General features: G+C 41.7%; 1 protein-coding gene across 1 annotated transcript in view; it reads right to left on the bottom strand.

Annotated features, from left to right (window-relative positions):
- The window catches only part of LOC103186406 (dystrophin-like), a 775,626-nt gene that overhangs the window by 383,661 nt on the left and 372,930 nt on the right, over positions 1-19,035 (bottom strand). Inside the window, 1 exon segment of the mRNA XM_042334068.1 lies at positions 9,566-9,704. Within this exon segment, the coding sequence (XP_042190002.1) occupies positions 9,566-9,704 (139 nt within the window).

The following is a 19,035-nucleotide window of genomic DNA, read 5'->3' as shown; positions in this document are numbered from 1 at the left end:
CCATGTGTAGGTATCATCCATACATGAATCTCTGATGGGTTTGGATACTCTTTAGCATGGTGTTGGATAACTGGGTGTGTCAGACACCTGAATAACAAAAAAATCTCTTCCCTAAATAATTTAACAATACAGAGTCTTTAGAACAATTGCAAGCAATACATGAATTATCAGGTTCTGTAATATATTTGAATACATGTATCCATCTTTCTACCTGCAACTTTCAACCTCATGCTTAAAAATGAATTTTATCCAGCTCTCTTCTCAACAAGTTTAATCAACACAGCATCAATTGGCTTTGCTGCAAATCTCTTTCACATTTCCACTGTGGGAGTGGAATCATTTCTTCTAATCTTCACTCTCGCCTCAGGCTTGATAATTTTGTATTCATATCTTCTAGTCCCACATTCACAATCCAAATTAATAACGCGTTTACATCCAGATTATCCACAATTCTCTCATTTTAGAGACCTGGGTCATTTCCTTCTTAACCCATGAAATGCCAGGGACAATCTCTCTTGTGTAAGCACCATCTCTCCGTATGAACAGTAACTAATTTACTCTTTATGGCTCCTACTTACCACTTTAAAATTGATTTGTAAATCAGAGACTGACATGGTCACATCTATTAAACAGCCATGTCAATTGTGGGACTCTGGGCTTTTCTTCGATTACAAAACCAACTAATAAGAGTAGATTTTCAGGCAATGTATCTCAGGTTTTAAAATAGTTATTTTCCAAAATAGATAGTGGGAAATGGAAGAAGGAAAAAGGTTTCTCAGGTGGGTGAAATCTAAGACAGGTTTCCTTACTCCACATGCCTCTGTTTACTTAGCATTTAGCAGGAACCCGTTTATTATTCGATTGGGGGATTCGCAGAAAAGTGAAAAAAAAGATTACTAAATCCAGGACTGTTTGTGGGACCCTGTTGTACCCAATTGGCTGCCATGTTTTGCCCACAAAATAAACAGTCATTCCACTTTACAATATATTCTGTGAAGTGCTTTGAGACATCTGAACAATGTGATAAGGTGCTACATCAAATGCAAGGATTATTATTATCATCAACTAATTTTACTCATATCTTCGGAAATCCTGAATGTAATCAATGCATATTTAATTTATTCACTGGCAGTGGCGGAGCTCCAAGAGTCAGTGTCAGCACCATTGTTCTGAAACTACTTTCCATTCTTGTTTTGTGCCCTGGTATCACAGAGGCTTGCAATAGATACTTAGAAATAGTGTATTGAATAAGATGCACTAAACAGAAATTTGACAGTTAATTATACTGCTCATTGCTCACCATTAGCTAACTAATGTTCCGATGGCATGAACTGCTTTCATAGGTTCCTCTAATCCTTTAATTCTCTGATACCTTTACTCATGTGTGTGTGTTTGTATATGTATAGATTAATAATAATAATAATCCTTGCATTTGATATAGAGCTTTTCACATCTTCTAGACATCTCAAAGCGCTTCACAGAATAGACCGTAAAGTGATACTGTATATTTGTGGGGGACATGCGGCATCCAATTGCACAAAGCAGTGTCCCACAAACAGTCGTGGTTTGAAGTGACCAATTTATTATTTTTTTATTTTCTTGAGGGATTATCAGGGATATTATCCTGGATTAAGGAAAATTCCCCACGTTGCTGGGAATCAAACCCAGGTCTCTCGCTTGCAAAGCGAGTACTCTAACCACTGAACTGCAGGACTATTGATACAATACAATACAGCGCCTTTCACATCAGGAGGACGTCCCAAGGCACTGGACAGTGAGGGATTTGAAGAAGGTAAAATCTACCTAATGGAATTCAATGTAATATTATAGTTGTGTGAAGATAATCCACTTACACACCCACAAGTGTATATGTACAGAACTGGTGTAGGCCAGAAATCAGGAGCATGAACCCAGGCTGATTTGTCCCTTGCTTTGCCAACAACTCTGAGGCAAAACTGGGATTCAACCCTGGGATCTTCCTTGGTTTGTGGGATTCTTGAGGGGCAAGTGTCGTCGGGGAAGCCGCTTATTTTTGTTCCACTGTCGCCTACATTAAAATTTTAAAAGGTGGCTTATTCCAAAATGAAGAGAAAAAAACACACGGATAGAAAAGAAAACATTGCATGCTGCTCATGCAAAACCTATCAAATTACTGGCTGCCTTTGTGTCCTCCAGAAGACTTTAAGGGTCAAATGTTTATTCAAGTTCACAAACTCATTTCACGGTGCATTTAAACTGCAGGCTTGGCAGCGACTGCCATCATTTGGCTTCAACACTGCCAAATGTGAAGTGTGAAAACACAAATCGCATTGGAGGCCTGCTCCTGACAACATCAGGAGAAGGTATTTCCAGAATAATGTGTTTCACATCTGGGTTCAAATAGCTCTGGGCTCACTTCCCTGCAATCTATTATAAATTCCCAGCAGAGATTTTAAAAACAATTTTAAAAATCACCGACTTCAATTATGAGCACACATAATCAAGAGTTAACTTTTCTCGGCCCTGATTCAAAGATATGAGGAGTGGAAAGTAATAATGTAAAACCCAAGCTTCCCAGTCCACATTTCTGTGCCGCTGAGGAAAATCAGTTTCACTCCCGACTCTATAAACACAGCATCGGATCTGCCAAAAGGCAATCAGTATCCGTTTCCCGATAGTTGAGAATTTCTGTTGTGGACATGATTAGACCAACCACTGACCAACATCTGCCTGTATTTTATACAATTGTAGATTTAATGCTTAGACCTGAGTTGGTAATCAACTCAATACAACCAAATGAGCTACTTATTCAAACAGCAAGCCAAATAAAAGTTTTTCAACTTACTGCCCCAGTCCTGCCTTCCTAGGAGGACAACATCATCATCTATCACAGGCTCTTTTAGTCTAATTAGTAATGTTTATGGATCTTTATTTTCCCCCATTCATTGACAAGAGAAAAGAATGCCCATTAGGCACATTAAAATGAAGCAATGCTTTTTGATCCACTGCAAAGTTGAAACTGCTGCGTTTTAAAACACAGCTAATTGGAACTGGCTGCAATACATGTAAAATATTTGCCACCACGCCCTAACAGAAAGGGCCATAAATTAAAAAACCTTAAAGGTTTCTCTGAATTATTTAACTCTCTGGAGAAGATTGTGGTCTTGCTAATTGATCAAAGACACATTAGTCTGTTTCCAATTTTAATCAGAGTTTTAATCAAAGAAACTTTCATTTTATAGCAATTTAATATCAAAATATCTCAAAGTAGTTAAGTGTTTTCTAACTAATTTCTGTGAAGTGTAGTGACGTTTGTGTTGGCAATGCAGCAGGGATTTAAGCCAGCAAGGCCTATTCCACTGTTGTTATATTAATTCATTATCCTACAGTGGCCCTTTTTATGAGTTGTGNAAAAAACATGTGTAGAGGGAAATGCAAGAAATGTTAATTATGAAAAAGCTGATGAAAAGGGTTATACAATGTGACAGCGTGGCACAATTGGTGGCACTCTCTTGTCTGGGTGAGAAGGTTGTGTGTGAGTTCAAGCTCCACATCAGGACTTGAGTTTACAATCCAGGCTGACAGTGTAGCAGTGGGGGATGTTACACTGTCAGAGGTGTAGGCTTTAGGATGATATATCAAACTGAGAGACAGCTACTACAAATGATTTCACTACAAATTATTAAAATTGTAAGTTTCCAGGTAATCTTCGGTACAATACCAAGCCGATATTTTATAGTAGAAGCACAAGTGTTCTGCCTGATACAGCATTCATTTCAGTGATACAGTCACATATTGCATTTTGGCAGCAGCATACACGGTCGACAACCCAACCCATTAACAAACAATGAAAGCTGCAAAAATTCTACTGCACAATTTATAACAATGTATCACCAATCACATTTAGCAGTAGTTTCTGTACTTTGTATAAGTCAACACTATTTATGATTCAATTAAATAAGACATGGAAAACAATGTTTTAAATGAAGTATAAATGAAAATTGAATTACAACAGAACATATTGTTTGGTATTCTTTAATATGTCACAGCTGTAATCATAAGTCTAACATGAAGCAATTTCTATTGGATTGATTTTAATGAGGATTCCGAGAATGGCTCCTTCTCATAACAGGAAACATCATGCAGATCCATAGGAACTCTGCTCCAAAAGTAGATAGTACTGGAGTGAAATTCCTGATAGTCTTTGTGACTGACGTACTCCATATCCAGGGATCCCATTACAAATTGATGCACATCAGATCGTAGTGAAAGAGGAATACTCTGAAAATAACGAGGCTTAATAATGCTTGTATTTGGTATAGCGCTTTTCAAATCAGGAGGACTTCCCAAAGCACTTCACAGGATTTATTGTACCATGCAGTGACTATATATTGTAGGATTATGTTGGATCTATATTAAAGCACTGATCATTTGCCACTAACTTCAAAATAATAACATAAATCTCAAGACCCTCCTCTTCGACCATGCCATCGGCCATCCCCCTTCCCCTCCGCTCCCTTCTCCCCTCCTGACCCCAGCTCGGGTCTGAAATGCTGTGCACTGTCCAGCGCCTTGGGATGTCCTCCCGACGTGAAAGGTGCTATACAAATGTAATCTTGTACCTACGATATTGTAGAATCTCCACACAAACATGGCTCGCTTTACATCAGCACATACAAATGAATATCCTTCAATTTACCAATATGGCTAATAATACTTACAGGATTCAAAATCCTAAAATCATTCAATACATTGTCAACCTTCTTTTCATGACTTAACTCTCCTTTCTCTTTGGAGCATTGGGTGATATTGAATCCCACAGGTGCTCCACACAAAATCAACACACCAACTTTTGTCACTATGCATTTCTCAGCAAAAAAGAGCAGGATAACATTGAAAATCTTGGACATCCCACACCCCCACAACCAACAGTGTGTGAACACTAGATTCAAAAATAGATTTGATGAAGAAATGCCAATACAGAATTAACCTTCTAAGTCAATAATAATTGACTCCTTATTTAAAGCTCTACAACATTCTGAATCAATGAGGGAGAATAACGAACCCCACTCTAGTGCCACAATACTACAAACCTGATCACTATCCCCGCAATGAATTTAACAGCAAAGGCAGCCCTGGAGGAGTCTATGTGGAGAACAAAGATAACCACCTTAACTGAACACAGGATATTCCAGGTACAGTAGTACCATGAAAAAGAAGAAACCAAAGCCAAACTTTTTTACCTTTCAATCGTATTATTCAGGAATAATGCCAAATTCAAAAATAACTCTTGTATTAAAAAAAAGTAATCCAAACATTACGCATTCCCACATATTCCACTTGCAAGGCTCAGTGTATTGTGGTCAATCCACTGCAACATTTTATAGCACCACATTTTACAATCCAATTTGTCCTGGATATGGTTTTCTATGTCTCTTTTGTTTTTTGTTCACATTGAAATGTTGACTGAATTATCAAATATGCTGCAGTGACACAACATTTGAAAAAGGCGATACCCCCACTTCACCCCCTCTTGCTCCACCTCCTCAGACTTCTCCTCTCTCTTCTCTCAACCTCTCCCTTCACATCCACTCTGCTACCCATGTTGACGGTCACCCGCTCGACCTGGTGATCACCCGGGGCCTCAGCATCTCGGATGACACCATCACCGATAAGGCCATCTCTGACCACCATTGTGGAGTCCTGTAGCTCAGTGGTTAGAGCACTCGCTTTGCAAGTGAGAGACCTGAGTTCAATTCCCGGCAGGTCAGGGCGAAACCTTGGGAAAGTTTCCTTACTCCTCATGCCTAATAATAATCCCTCCAAAACNAAAAAACAATAAATTGGTCATTTTCAATCTATGACTGTTTGTGGGACATTGCTGTGCGCAATTGGCTGCCGCGTTCGCCCACAAATATACAGTCAATTCACTTTACAGTGTGTTCTGTGAAGCGCTTTGGGACGTCCTCCCGAAAAGCGCTATACCAAATGCAAGGATTATTATTATTATTATTTAATCTCTCTAAACTCCTATATCCCTCTCCACACTGCCTCCAAACCTACCACCATCTTCTACTGCCCGTGAAAGAAGATCTCCCCGCAATCCAACTCCGCTGCCCTGGAGTCCTCTGAACTCCTCCCTCTCTGGCCCACCTCCCGCACCAACCCAGCCTCTACATTTACTCTCCTCCACAGCACACTCTCCACCACACTCAATGCCATTGCCCCCCTCACCTCCCGAACTGCCTCCTATTCCCGATCCTCACCCTGGTTCACCAGTCACCTCTGCTCGCTCAAGGGCCAGGTGCGGGCTGCCACCCTCCCCATGAGCCCCTCCAATCGAGTTTTCGTGCTGCCCACAGCACGGAAACTGCTCTGGTCAAGGTCACAAATGACGTCCTGACCATGTGTGACCAGGGCTCCCTCTGCCTCCTCGTCCTCCTCGACCTCTCCACTGCCTTTGATACTGTGGACTCAATCCTCCTCCACCACCTCTCCTCCCACCTCAACCTTCAAGCTTCTATCCTTGACTGGTTCAGGTCCTACCTTTCACAGCGCCTCCACTTTGTCTCTGCAAAGGGCTTCTCCTCCAGCCCCCGCACTGTCTCGTACGGTGTTCCTCAGGGCTCTGTCCTCGGTCCCCTCCTCTTCACCCTCTGCATGATCCCCCTCGGTGACATCATCCGCAGACATGGGGTACATTTCTACATGTATGCGGATGACATCCAACTCTGCCTCTCTGCCTCCGCCACCCTCAACTCTAGGACTACAGGCATCCTGACCGACTGCCTGTCCGACATCAAGTCTTGAACGAGGGACAACTTTCTCCAGCTGAACGTCAGCAAGACCGAGACCCTCCTGATTGGCTCTCGCCAGCGCCTCCGCATCTTGGGTGCTGGAAGCATCAGTATCCACGGCTGTACACTCAATCTCACTAAGCCAGTCAGGAACCTGGGTGTCTTGTTTGACCCTGAACTGTCTTTTCTCCCTCACATCCGCGCCATGACTGGCACTGCCTACCACCACCTCCGCAACATTGCCAGACTCCGCCACTGCCTCACCCCTCAGGCTGCTGAAACCCTCACCCATGCATTTGTCACATCAAGGCTCCATGAGGGAAACTCCCTCCTCATCGACCTTCCCAATTCTTACCTTCACAAACTGCACATCATCCAAAACTCTGCAACTCGTGTACTCTCGCTCACCAGGCTCCGTGACCCCATCACTCCCACCCTCGCCGGACTCCACTGGCTCCCCATCGCTCAGAGGATCGAATTTGAGATCCTCATCCTCACTTTCAAGACCGTCCATGGCCTTGTCTTCTCCTACCTCTCTGACCTGCTGACTCCTTCCAACCTGCCTGCTCCCTCCATTCAGCAGGCTTTGGCCTGCTCCATGTCTCCCGCCCTACCATCAGTGGCCGGACTTTCAGCCTCTCTGCCCCCACACTCTGGAACTCCATCCCAGAGTCTCTTCTCTTCGCTGCCTCCCGACATGAAAGGTGCTCTATAAATATAATTTTGTTGTTGTTGTTGGAAGGGAGCAGATTATAAGGACAAGCAGAGAATTGAGCAGGGAAAGAAAGTCAAAGGAATTTTTTTTAGATGTAGAACAGAAGATAATGAGATTAGAGGTGTTGATGGTGCAAGCCAAAAGGCAATAGGGGAATTATAGAACGTTAGAAACTCTAAATCATTGACTATCCATCACCTTGGGATGTCTTCCCGATATGAAAGGCAATATACAAATATAATTGTATATTGTATTATGAATGCAAGCAGAGATTGCCTGAAACAACGCAGAAGCACATTTGATTACAGAAGATTAAAAAAGATTGCAAGGCTGAAATGTTAAAAATCATTAAGGTGTTTGAATTTGTATGACACTTATAAGTATGACACTCATAGTCTTGTCCGATCGAGGGTCGACCAAAGACAATACCCCTTTTTGCTTTATTTTGTCCTGCCTTTACTAATGTATCTGTGAAATAATTACAACTAACATCACTTTTGTGGCTCACCATCAGTGTCAAGCACTAACTATGCGCAATTACCAACACTGGAAAAAAACACTAAAACTGGAAAGAAATAGAAATGTTGTTAAAGTCAATGTTAAAACAGGTGCCAGAAAGTAAATTTGCTCTTTAAAGGGGATCGCTCCCAATGAAAATTATTCCTTGGCAAGTAGACAAATCAAAGAAATTCACATCATTCAGCCCTTCTTCCTCTTCAAACTAAAGCTTAAATGCACCTTATGCATTTTGATGATGTACAAAACTAAACTTCCCCATTAGACATGTGTGTACATATACACAATGCACACTCAGTAAGATTTTTAATGGGGTTTGCAACATTTAAAAATGAAACAGTTGCATAATGATAAAAGCAAATACACTGACATAACACCAAAACTACTGGTGGGCTAAAGAATTCCCTGCCTTAATGAGATACCACCTGGTGGATTGCATTTATGTGAGCATCTGGAGAGGGAAGAGCATTCCACCTGGAGCATTTCATCTCTTTTTCCATTTAAGAAAAGTCAGCAGAGAACAACCAATTTTTGCTCAAACTTCTACTTCAAAACATTATGAAACACATTTTGTTAATTTTGCAGATGGATCACCATTAAAGTCTTGTCATCACTAATCTAATAAAAGAGTCCTTTAACAGGTTTTATTATTTACAAAGCTAATGAAACATGCCAACACCACCCATCTATCTCAGGCTATCTCCATAGGACTCTGTAGAGGAGAAAGAGGGTGGCCCTCCTGTGAGTTAGGACTGCAGACACATTAGGCCAGGCTTCCAAAGGAATATTTTACACAAAGAAAGTTGCATTTTATATATTCCAGGAACCTATGAAGGTAAAGATTGAAAATGGCAAAATGGCAGAAATGTTGTGTCCAATGTTGTGAGAATCCTGCTGGTTGCGACAATTCCTGGGCAATAGGTGTCTGCAAAGTCTTCAAAACACCTGAGCCCATGAAAACGTCTTTAACATTCCCCTATAATTAAGCTTATCACGTGCTGCAACTTAACCACAAATGCTCTACCCATTATCCACCGCCAAAGGACACATGAAAAAGAGCACAATCAGCACAACATAATCGACAATTTGAACATTCTATGTTATAACATATCTATGTTAGTGAAATTTATCTCTTATATTTGTTCAGAATGTCAGCCACAGATTGATTCTCCTTCACCACCCAGATGGTATTAATGATTTGATTAATGCTTCAAAATATTTTGTCCGACAACGTAATCAGAGCTCTAAGTACATTACACTTTGAAAAATGTATTTTAGGAACACTATTTCATTCATTGTTATAGAAAACAGAAAACACAAGTAGCATATACTTAAAGGACCAAAATCCCTTTCTGTTGCCTGATTGGCTGCATTTAAAAGTAACATTTATAAAGAAAATTATATTAAAATGTCATTCCTGCAACCAAATTTAACATCAGCAACATTATTTTTACATTCAGATCCAAAACTGGTATGCTTATGATTCCAAGATGATATGGCAAAAATATAGCAATATTGACTCTAAAGCAGCATGACTGAGTGATTGAAGCACAATTACCTTGTACTTCTGTTTCGATTTAGCTGGTTCTACAAACTGGACCTCAGCAAGGATCTGCTCTGCTTCTGTCAGCCACTGGTCCAAGCCATTCAAATCGCAATGGAAACCTTGCCATTTCTCAATGGATCTGTCAAACTTCCTAAAAAAAGGATACAAAAGCATTAAGCATGAGCATGATTTAGCACCATTAACCAATGCGTTTACATTTTTAATGCACAACTTAATAACAAATAAATCAAAAAAAAGCAACTCTGACATCAGCTGCAGAATGTTGCACTTCAAACAATGAAAGGTCATATAAATGTTCAAGGTTAAAACTGACATTGAAGATTTCCAGTCAGAAGTTAGATTATATGACAAAGATTGAAGAGTTAATTTATATTCTCCACCTTTTTTTCTGTGAACATTCTGGTATGTAATTACATTCATGTCCAGAGATTTCTTCTTTTTAAAATAATATATATTCAGTGCAAGCTGAAATTACAGTCCATTCCCTTCAGGGAATGTTCATTCCCACTGCTCCTCTCAATTTATATGCCAACACATTCACTGTACAGTATAATACTGCAATAAATGGACATAAAGGGCTTTTCAGGTAGAAAATAAGTTTGTATCCTCATGTTTGAATACACTGGGTATTGTATTTTCTTTGGTACAACAATGGAAATTACCGTAATACATTGTGAAGATAATTTTGCAAAAATACCAAAGATCACAAAAGTGCTGACTTTTAAACTATCTGTCATTTCACAAAGCTATCTGTGGGTTTGTAGTTTTGTGCCAAAAAGCCTTGTATCACATCAGTCTGTTTAGAATGGCTTCTGAGATGTCACGAACCTTGGACACAATAATAATATTCTTTGCATTTGATCTTGTGCCGTTATCACGTCATCGAGACATCTCAAAGCGATCCACAGCATTTTATTGTAAAGTGTCGTAACTGTGAACTTGTAGGTATATGTGGCAGCCTATCTTTCATAGAGAACATTTTTCTGCCTTATATTGTAAAAATCAGGGACTGTTTACAACACAGAAGGAGAACATTTGGTTTGTCAGATCCAGGCTAATTCAAGCTTCACCCACACTGGAGTAATCCTACTCCCTTGCTCTGTCCAAATACTGTGAATGCTTTACCTTTCAATGCAATAAATTCCTTACATTTGGTTGAATCCATTTCAAGCCATGCAGTTAGCATCTCGGATCACTTAACAGTAGTGGAGCCCGATGCCAAGCTGGGGGGAGGGGGAATGTAACCTTAGGCACGGTTGAAGACGAAAGTTTTCAAGCGCAACCTGAAAATTAGGAAAGACGAGGGGCAAGGAGAAGGGATTGAGGGAGAGAGTTCCACAGTTTCAGGGCTGAGCATTTAATAATGGAAACAGTGGAGCAATAAGTGAAAGGAATTTAGAGATGATCTGTCAGCAGCTATACCCCTGTTAGCTACTGTTGTCATTCCCAGTAAATACTCAGCTGCAGTCAGAAAAAAATGGCTGATATTCAGATGCAGCTCTGGCCTCATCTACTGTTAATTGTTACTGAGAAAAAGACACTTCACTAAGGTTCTCTGTACATGTAGATAATATATAAATATATACAGCATCATCATATTGCTTACCCAGTGATTTTGCACATGTCACATATGCGCCGAATAAAGAGTTGCAAAATATAAAGGCTGTGGTAGCACAATGAGTGATGGTCATGTGTCAGCTCAGCATTACCATGTGACCGTCCATCACAGCACAGCTAGCAGTCTAATGTAAGGAGCAGAATTAGATCTAAATCTAAGTCTGAAGAGATGAGGGTGGAGCTGGTACCTGGGGCTGGAGAGAATTGCACAGATAGGGAGGACTGAGGGCATAGACTGACATTGAGTTGCTTTTACAATACAATCTATATTTAAGCGCTCTGAGACGGTACCCTGCATGGAGGGCAATATATAAATGCAAGTTGTTATTGTATTTATACAGCGCCTTTCACATTGGGAGGATGTCTCAAAACGCTTTACACAGATGTCTGGGTACCCAAGCCAGTAGGGGTAGAGGGAGGGGTGACAGGGCAGAAGAGAAAGAGTGAGGAGGGAAGAGTGAAAGCTGACTAAAAGTGTGGCCTAAGAAGTAAGTCTTGTGGCTTTCAGGTGGAATTCAACTCAAAACAATTCACAGCATTGTGATCCTCCATTCTGCTCATTCAGACATCCTTATTCAGTACTTAAAGGGGCTCGTCACAAAGTGACTGCTAAACTAGCAATCGTTTATTTAAGACTGGATTTTCCATTATATTTGCAGATTGTAAGCCCCCAAGAGCTTATACCATTATGCATCTGATTTGTTTACATACAACAAGGCATACTGTGTCATGGGCTATGTTTACAGTGGTTGCAAGACATACAAATAAGTGTTCTAGTTTTCAATATAACTTAATTATTTTCTTCAGTTTCAAGATTTTCCAGTTAATGATAGCCTTGAGTTCTGTTCTTCTGTTCGTCGTACAAACCAACCTATTGGATTCTCTTTCCTCATTATGGTTAATCTGTGTAAAATTATGGACAGATCTGCCTGTGGGAAAGCCCAATGGGAACTGGGTGGAGGCTGCCCAAATTAACTTAATGTTTTCATCTCGTCAACAGAAGCAGAATGTTTATAATCCACCTGTTGGGAATTGGTTTAAACACAGGTCCTGGAGGTTAAGAACACAATGCCCCATGCTGGTCTTTTATATTCTTAATACATCATGTTTAAACCTTTGATATTCATTCAAGTATATAAATAGTTGAACCAAAAGGCTATAAATAGGTGAATCATAATTATTTCAAATTGGTTGTTTTTATATGTCAAGAATTTAGGACCTATACGACAAAAACAACAACTTGCATTTATATAGCACCCTTATAAATGCAAGTGTATACACCTTGGAAAGCTGAAATCCAAAGACAAGCATTTCTGAGCAATCTGATTTTATCAAACAAAAACAGAAGTCACTGGGAACACTCAGCAGGTCAGGCAGTATCTATGGAGAAAGGAAAGTGAGTCAATGTTTTGGATCCACGACCTTTCATCAGGATGGGACATGTTGGGAGGGAGAGGCTTTTAAGGACTCACAGAGATGGGGGAGGCAGGACAAGGAAAACAAAGGAGAAAATGGGGTAGAGGGCAAGGGGTGATGGGTTAAAGAGGTGTTAATGATACAAAACAACAGGGGGGAATGCAACAAAACAGGGGGAATAAAGGTGTTAATAATGCAAAACAAAGGGGGGGGGGGGGGAATTGCATCAAAATAGGCAGATCAGAGAGGGAAATGGGATCCAGATGATGTGGTAATGGTCACAGTAGAAGGGGAAGGGAAAGGTGAGCTGTTAAGGTCTGAAATTGTTGAAATCAATATTGAGGCCAGAGGGCTGTAAGGTCCCTAGCAGATAAATGAGGAGCTGTTCCTCGAGCTTGCGCTGCGACTCATTGGAACCATGGATGGAGAGGTCAGAGTGTGAGTGGGAGGGAGAATTGAAGTGGCAAGAAACCGGAAGCTCAGAGTTGTGCTTGCGGACAGAACAGAGGTGTTCAGCAAATCGGTCACCTAATCTGCATTTTGTTTCCCCAATGTAGAGGAGACCACATCGTGAGCAGCGAATGCAATAAACTACATTGGTGGTAGAACATGTAAATCGCTGTCTCACTTGAAAACTGTTTTTGGGGCCCTGGACCATGGTATGGGACGTAACTTTTCTCTTTGATCTGCCTATTTTGTTACAATTTTATACCCCCTTGTTTTGCATTATTAACACCTTTATTCCCCTGCCTTGTTGCAATCCCGCTCCCCTTTTATTTTGCATCAACACATTTTTAACCCATCCTCCCGTATTTTCTACCCTATTTACTCCTTTGTCTTCTTTGCCCTGTCTTCCCCATCTCTGTTAGCCCTTAAAAGCCTTTTCCTTCCAACATGTCCCAGTCCTGACGAAGGATTGTGGACCCAAAATGTTGACTCACTTTCCTTTCTCTATAGCTGCTGCCTGACCTGCTGAGTGTTCCCAAGGACTTCTGTTTTTGTTTCAGATTTCCAGCATCTGCAGTATTTTGCAATCTGATTTCATGCCCGTCAACATCCAAACGCTCTAATGTAATGTACATTCAGGAGAAAATTGACAGTCATTAGTTTAAAGCAATTCCTCCCAACTCTCTTAAAAATAGTTTTTCAAGCTGATGTGCTGTTCCATGGGCACCAATTGTCCTTCACTACACCTCATAAGTAACTGTTCATGTGTGAGTTTAGAAAGTGAGTTTAGACAGGGAATGTGTTGGGGAGAGGGAAGGGCAGGGATATAATGGAATCCAGTCTCCGCCTGATAGACTCCCAACAAAAACACCAATGCTACTTTGAGTAGTACAGTAAAACTCACATAAATCGCATCAGTCGGGTCCATAACATTGAATATGATTTAGGCGAAATTCAAGTTGCAGGTACTGTATAAATTATTTAAAATCCGATTTAATGAACAATCTACACTGCGCATGCGTAATTCAATTCAGCTGGTAAATGCGTTTGCAGTAGCAGCTCGTCACTGCAGCCGGTAAGTGCGCATGCAGTGACAGATCAAGATTATGTTCCCACAATTCAATGCATCTTGACCCGTCACCACATGAACACTTACCAGCAAGTGTTGGAATCGCATTGAGTCACGGGAAGTCAAGTTCTTCTATGCATGCGTCGACAGGTCAAGATTACATTTTTTGCAATTCAATGCAACCGGCCAGTAAATCGATAGGTCAGGCTGCCATTTCCGGTGATTCAATGCAGCCAGTAAGTGTGGGAGAAATGGAGGATAGGAAAGCAGGATTACGAGTTAGGAGATGATTAATATCAAGCTTACAATAGGATAGGCTATGCACGGTTGTAGAGGAAATCAATTTGATGAACTGAATGGCTTTTTTATTCCTATATCTATTCCTACATATGCTCCTGTATTCTTATCCAAACATACTTTTCCTGCATGTACCACTAGGCAGAGATCAGAGACAGGAATTCTGGCAAATTTTCCCCGTTTTTTAATCCAGGGCTATCAAGCCAATTCTAGCTGCCCACACTGCTGCAGAGCTGAGATTGAGAGGCTCAACAAAGAATCGGAATTAAATCTGGGCCTTCCAGTTCTGTAGGACTCCACTCACAAGGACACAAGGAGTTTGAACCATCAGGGAATCTTTAGTCTCATGTTAATTCCACCTCCTGCAATTGTTCAGAATCAAAAGTCACTCTCTCATTAACCGGAGCCGCTCCTGTTCTAAAAGCAAAATGTTGCCGATAAATCTATCTCGTCAAGGTAGGTATGTCTCCATTATTCACAGGTCAAACTGCAGCCAGAGGTAACTGTTCAGGGTACTGTAGCTGTATTAATTTGTGTATCTGAAGATATCTGAAGATAACACAAATTTATGAGGCCTGTCACCTTGGTAATAGTTCAGGCAGGAACGCACATGTGACCAATTTGTCATCAACGGACAGTGGATAGTTGGAGAATGCCATGGGTTGACATCAGAAGAATGAGCACTCTTCAGTTCTTTGGTTTTATATAAATTAGACGCAAGGTCATTCAAAATGATTACAATGGGAGTACAATTTCCTATGCTGGAAAGGGTAGAGATTTGATAGTAGGTACTTATACTAATGTGAAAATCCTATTATAAGCTCAAACACCAATGTCGCAACAATTAACAAGAGGAATTTCATTCCCAATTACATTATCCATCAGACAAAATTCAAGCCTGGAAAGGTCCGCTCTCTCAACCCCATTCTTGCTGTGAAGGATTCAAGCTGCATACAAGGAATCGCGCACAGTTCAATAGGCAAATTGAAAAAAAAGCATACAATGTCATACACCTACAGTAGGGTCTAAAATGTAGTATTCACAAGAGGATTTGTAAAGATTCATAAAAATCTAATCAGGATATGCATCAAATTGCCTCGCAGGAAAGCCATGCCAGAGCAAAATTCTGTGGGTCTCCATGTCACTCTAGGAATCAAACCTACAGAATTTGATATTTATAATCCTTTAAATCATACTGTGAATTCTGCATTTTATATCCCGGAGAGATGGTTTAGGCACTAGGATTTCAAATGCACAGCCAATGGGATAGCATTAAGGAGGATAGCTCCCCCTAGTACAACAGTCATCTCCGCTCACTCAAAACACAAACCCGGAAGCTCGAGCGCAGATGGCAGAAATCCAACCTCACAATTCACTGCCAGCTGTGGCTGGAGCACCTCCGTATCTACTGCCTCTCCCTTTCACAGGCCAAAACTAACTTTTACTCCGAAGTCATCCTGGAGACAAACAACAGTCCAAAGATGCTGTTTTCCACCATTCATCATCTCCTCCGTGCACCCCCTCAAGCCCCCTCTGTCCTCACATCAAATGCCAAGTGCGAAGAGGTCTTCAACTTCTTCGCCTCAAAAATTGAAAACATACGCTTACTGCATCCCCTCCCTCTCATGTCCCCTTCCAACCCACCCAGACCATCCACATCTCCTTCTCCCTCCACCACGACTCCTGCCACTCCTCCCTCCTTACACTCCTTTGCCCCTATTTCTCCCTCCTTCCTCTCAACCACAATCACCCGGATGAAGTTTACCACCTGCTACCTTGACCCCCTCCCCATCCAGTTGCTGGTCACTCAACTCCCCCCTCTCTCCCACCTGCTGGCCAACACAGTCAACCAGTCTCTCTCCTCAAGCTTTGTTCCAATTCCACTGAAAACCACTGTCATCACACCCCTCCTCAAAAAACCCACCCTCAATCCCTCTAATCTCTCACACTACTGTCCCAACTCCAACCTATCCTTCCTTGCCAAAATCCTGGAATGCATTGTTGCAGGTCAACTTCAGTCACACCTCTCCCTCCTCGAACCCCTGCCCACAACACAGAGACAGCGCTTGTCAAAGTCACAAATGACATTCTTGCTATCTGTGACCAGGGCTCCCTCTGCTTCCTCATCTTCCTGTCTCTTTCTGCAACGTTCGACACAGTCGACCATGCCTTCCTCCTCTATCAGTTCTCCATCCTCATCTGGGACAGCACTTGCATGATTCAAGGCCTATTTAACCAACCGCCTCCATTTCATTTCAGCAAATGGTTTCTCCTCCCTCCCTTGCCTGGTCACCTGCAGGCTACCCCAGGGCTCCATCCTTGTCCCTCTTCTTTTCCTTATCTATATGCTCCCTCTGGGCAAGATCATCTGCTGACATGGGGTAAAGTTCCACATGTACGTGGATAAAGAACAAATCTACTTAACCTCCTCCAGTACCAACTCCAGGTCCGCCAATGTTCTATCAGCTTGTCGGGCAGACATCAAGGCCTGGATGAGTGCAAATTTCCTGCAGCTGAATATGGACAAGATGGAAGCCATACTCCTTGGCTTCCGTCAACATCTTCACTTCTGCAAATCTAAATTCCTCAACCTCCCTGGGCTCTACCTCAGACTCACCGAACCACTGCGCAACCTAGGCATCCGGTTCTACCCCCAGCTATCCTCCTTGCCCCACATCCGGTCCCTGAACACGACTGCCTTTTTTCACCTCCACCACATTGCTCGCCTCCAACCGTACCTTACCCCAAATGAAGCCGAAACCTTCAGGCATTAGGTTTGTCACCTCCCGTCTAGATTACTCCAACGCACTTCTCGCTGGTCTCCCCACCTCCACCATTCACAAGATGCAACTCATTCAAAACTCTGCGCCCGCATATTGACCCGGACAAAACTCCATACCCACATCTCACCAGTTCTGAACAGACTCCACTGGCTCCCCATCACCGAACTGATCGATTTCAAGATCCTCACATTTGTGTTCAAATCCATTCACTCCCTGGCACCTGCCTACCTCTTCGACCTCCTCACTTCCTAATCCATCACACCGGCTTCCTGCTCGTCCCTCATAGCCTCTGCCCCACCACAAGAGGTCGGGCTTTCAGCCACTCTGCCCCAAAACTCTGGAACACTCTCCCTCAAACCCTCCGCCTTGCCCCCTCTCTCCCCTGTTTCAGGTTCTTCATGAAAACCTTCCTCTTCGACCGTGCTTACGGCCATCTCGCCCCTCCCCCCAGCTTGGAGTCAGGCTCCACCACTGCTAAGCGTTCTAAGATGCTACCCTGCGCAGAGGGCACTATATAAGTGCAAGTTGTTATTGCTATTAAGTTTAAGAGCTTTTGTCTAAATCACACAAGTTGTGGAGTGTCTCACGTAGGCATCTATTGGCTTCCTAGAAACTCGACATCAAACCTGATTGGAATTAAAGACTGCGTTTTTCAGTATAACAGTGTGTGTGTGTGAATGCTATGAAGCATCAAAATATAATTCAGTCAACCAGAAGCTGTTGGATACCTTGAAATGTGTTCAAAATTTCCTGGCTCCCTCGCCCAGCTGCTCTACCCTAAAACTAATAAACTATCTCCTGCTTTGCTTGATGTGTGTTTGCGGCTTAGCTGCTTACTTAAGTAAACAGTGAGGAATTTATTCTGCCTCAGCCTCTGAAAAATGGCCAGTGTATTTACAATGTGAAGATCAGTGATTCTCTGTCAAACACACTAAGCTGATCCATTCTATTCATAAATTGATGTTACTGGGTATCAAGGGCAATTCACTAACATGGATTTGAAGAGAAGGAAGCAGAGGATAAATATTAGAAAAGCCAGGTCAAAATGGGGGAAAAGCATGAAGTGTAGTGCTTCAGGGATCTGTACTGGGATCCCTCCTTTTCCTTATTTTCAAAAGTAACCTGGATTTGCAGACTTAGTTCAAGATGAATTAAATTTGCAGATTAGACAAACTAGGGTTCTTGAGTCTTAAAAAGTAAACTCTCAAAGGGGGCCTTATAAATGTTTGTAAAATTTAAAATTGGATTGAGAATTTACTTTCAGGTACACCAAGGCAACAGGATAATAGTGTATCAGTTCATGGTTGTGAAGGGAAATTTCACGACAGGCAACAGAGAGCATTTCTTTACAAAGAGGCTAAGTAGTGACTGACACAGATTACCAGGAAGGGGAGATAGGGAGATGAGGCCATGGTGTGGGCTCATTTAAGAAACTTTGAGAATAAAATGGGGAAAACTTATTGAGTTATTTGGTCAGCCTGATGTCTGATATACATTGAACCCATCGTTATCCTTCAGATGATAGGGCGTAAAGATGGATGTTCTGTATTGCTGAATTAAATGGGCCAAAAGGTCTTTGTCTTATGAGCAGCCTGAACCCGTGCATTAATTCAAGGAATAAACCCACAGAAAAACAGCTCTGATTAGAGAGTAGCCACATTCTCTCGAGCGATGGTTTAATGAGAGAATAGTTAATTAAAAGATACCATAGTTTGAGTTGAAACACATGTAAACAACTTGACTGCTACTCATGAAATGCCACACAGAATATGGTAATTGTGTGCAAAAAAAGGAAGAGGAAAATTCCAATCTATTTCAAAGGACATTTGTTT

Source organism: Callorhinchus milii, unplaced genomic scaffold, assembly GCF_018977255.1.
Source record: "Callorhinchus milii isolate IMCB2004 unplaced genomic scaffold, IMCB_Cmil_1.0 Scaffold4, whole genome shotgun sequence".
Taxonomy (NCBI): Eukaryota; Metazoa; Chordata; class Chondrichthyes; order Chimaeriformes; family Callorhinchidae; genus Callorhinchus; species Callorhinchus milii.
Note: the sequence above shows the minus strand (reverse complement) of the source record. Positions and strands in the feature narration are given on the sequence as shown.